This window comes from Myotis davidii, unplaced genomic scaffold (assembly GCF_000327345.1).
Source record: "Myotis davidii unplaced genomic scaffold, ASM32734v1 scaffold1323, whole genome shotgun sequence".
NCBI lineage: Eukaryota > Metazoa > Chordata > Mammalia > Chiroptera > Vespertilionidae > Myotis > Myotis davidii.
This window is the reverse complement of record NW_006294585.1, coordinates 1,238,196-1,239,726: the sequence shown is the minus strand read 5'-3', so window position 1 is coordinate 1,239,726 and position 1,531 is coordinate 1,238,196. Positions and strand designations below refer to the sequence as shown.

Genomic DNA, 1,531 nt, shown 5'->3' with positions numbered 1-1,531 from the left:
TGTGCTTCTCATGTGCTGTTTTTCAATATATTCTTATTATATAATATCTAATCTTAAATAAGAGAAAAACTTAGAAGCTCAAGGTATTTTTAAAAATCTGTATATACTGTTCAAGGCTGTAGGGAACCTAGGGGAAAAAACCCTGAAGACGTATTCTTTGGATGAGAGACGTAAGGAAGTGTGTCTCGCTGCGGGAAACGGTCTTTGCAGAGGCCGGCAGGGTGTGTGAGTTTCACCCTGATTTCTGTGCTCCCAGAACATGCTGGTGGAAATCGAGCAGAAGGTGGCGGCCCTGTCGGAGCTCTCTGTCCACAATGACAACCTGCTGCTGGAGGGCAAGGCCCACACGAAGGACGAGGCCGAGCAACTGGCCATGAAGCTGAGGACCCTGAAGGGGAGTCTCCTGGAGCTTCAGAGAGCCCTGCACGACAAGCAGCTGAACATCCAGGTGAGGCCCCAGCCCCCTGATAGTGAGGCGATGCTGCCAGGACCGCCAGGGCCTTGTGTGTGGCTGGCATGCCGTTTCTGAGCCCGTCGCAGCTGAACATCCAGGTGAGGCCCCAGCCCCCCGATAGCGAGGCGATGCTGCCAGGACCGCCGGGTCCTTGTGCGTTTCTGAGCCCGTCCATATAAAGCAGCGGTTCTCAACCTGTGGGTCGCGACCATCGGACTACCCTCTGCCATAGAAGGGCCCACACCAGTCTCAGCCCTATTACACTCTAGCACAATGGTAGTTGCGGGCATTTTCCTACTCATCCGATTTTATCCTATTATAGAAAACAATAAAATAGTTCAAACCGCAACATGAGGAACTGTATTAAAGGATCGCGGCATCAGGAAGGTTGAGAACCATTGAAGGAAAAGGTGGGGAATGATACATACTTATGTACCTACCTGCATTACACAAACTTTGGCATAGATTTTCAAATAGGTTTTATAAGGACAGTTTGAATCTGTAGACCTGAAGGTTGCAGTGTAGGAAAAGAAAGAAATAGCAAAATCTAGCAAAGACCCAATTTAAAAAGATGTAAATGTGGTTCGTAAATCAAGGTATCCTATAACATTTGCACATTTTTCTTTTATTCCTCCTACATTCTATGGGGAATGATACATACTTATGTACCTACCTGCATTACACAAACTTTGGCATAGATTTTCAAATAGGTTTTATAAGGACAGTTTGAATCTGTAGACCTGAAGGTTGCAGTGTAGGAAAAGAAAGAAATAGCAAAATCTAGCAAAGACCCAATTTAAAAAAATGTAAACGTGGTTCATAAATCAAGGTATCCTATAACATTTTCACATTTTTCTTTTTCTTTTTTTTAAATATATTTTATTGATTTTTCACAGAGAGAAAAGGAGAGAGATAGAGAGCCAGAAACATCGATGAGAGAGAAACATTGACCAGCTGCCTCCTGCACATCTCCCACTGGGGATGTGCCCGCAAACCAGGTACATGCCCTTGACCGGAATCGAACCTGGGACCTTTCAGTCCGCAGGCCGACGCTCTATCCACTGAGCCAAACCGGTT

The 1,531-nt window shown here is 45.5% G+C and overlaps 1 protein-coding gene across 5 annotated transcripts in view; it reads left to right on the top strand.

Annotated features, from left to right (window-relative positions):
- The window catches only part of LOC102764560 (nesprin-1), a 141,900-nt gene that overhangs the window by 4,118 nt on the left and 136,251 nt on the right, over positions 1 to 1,531 (top strand). For all 5 annotated transcript variants that reach the window (XM_006768718.2, XM_006768720.2, XM_015567191.1 and 2 more), the window contains exon 3: positions 257 to 448. In XM_006768718.2, the coding sequence (XP_006768781.1) occupies positions 257 to 448 (192 nt within the window). The remainder of the gene's footprint in view (positions 1 to 256; positions 449 to 1,531) is intronic.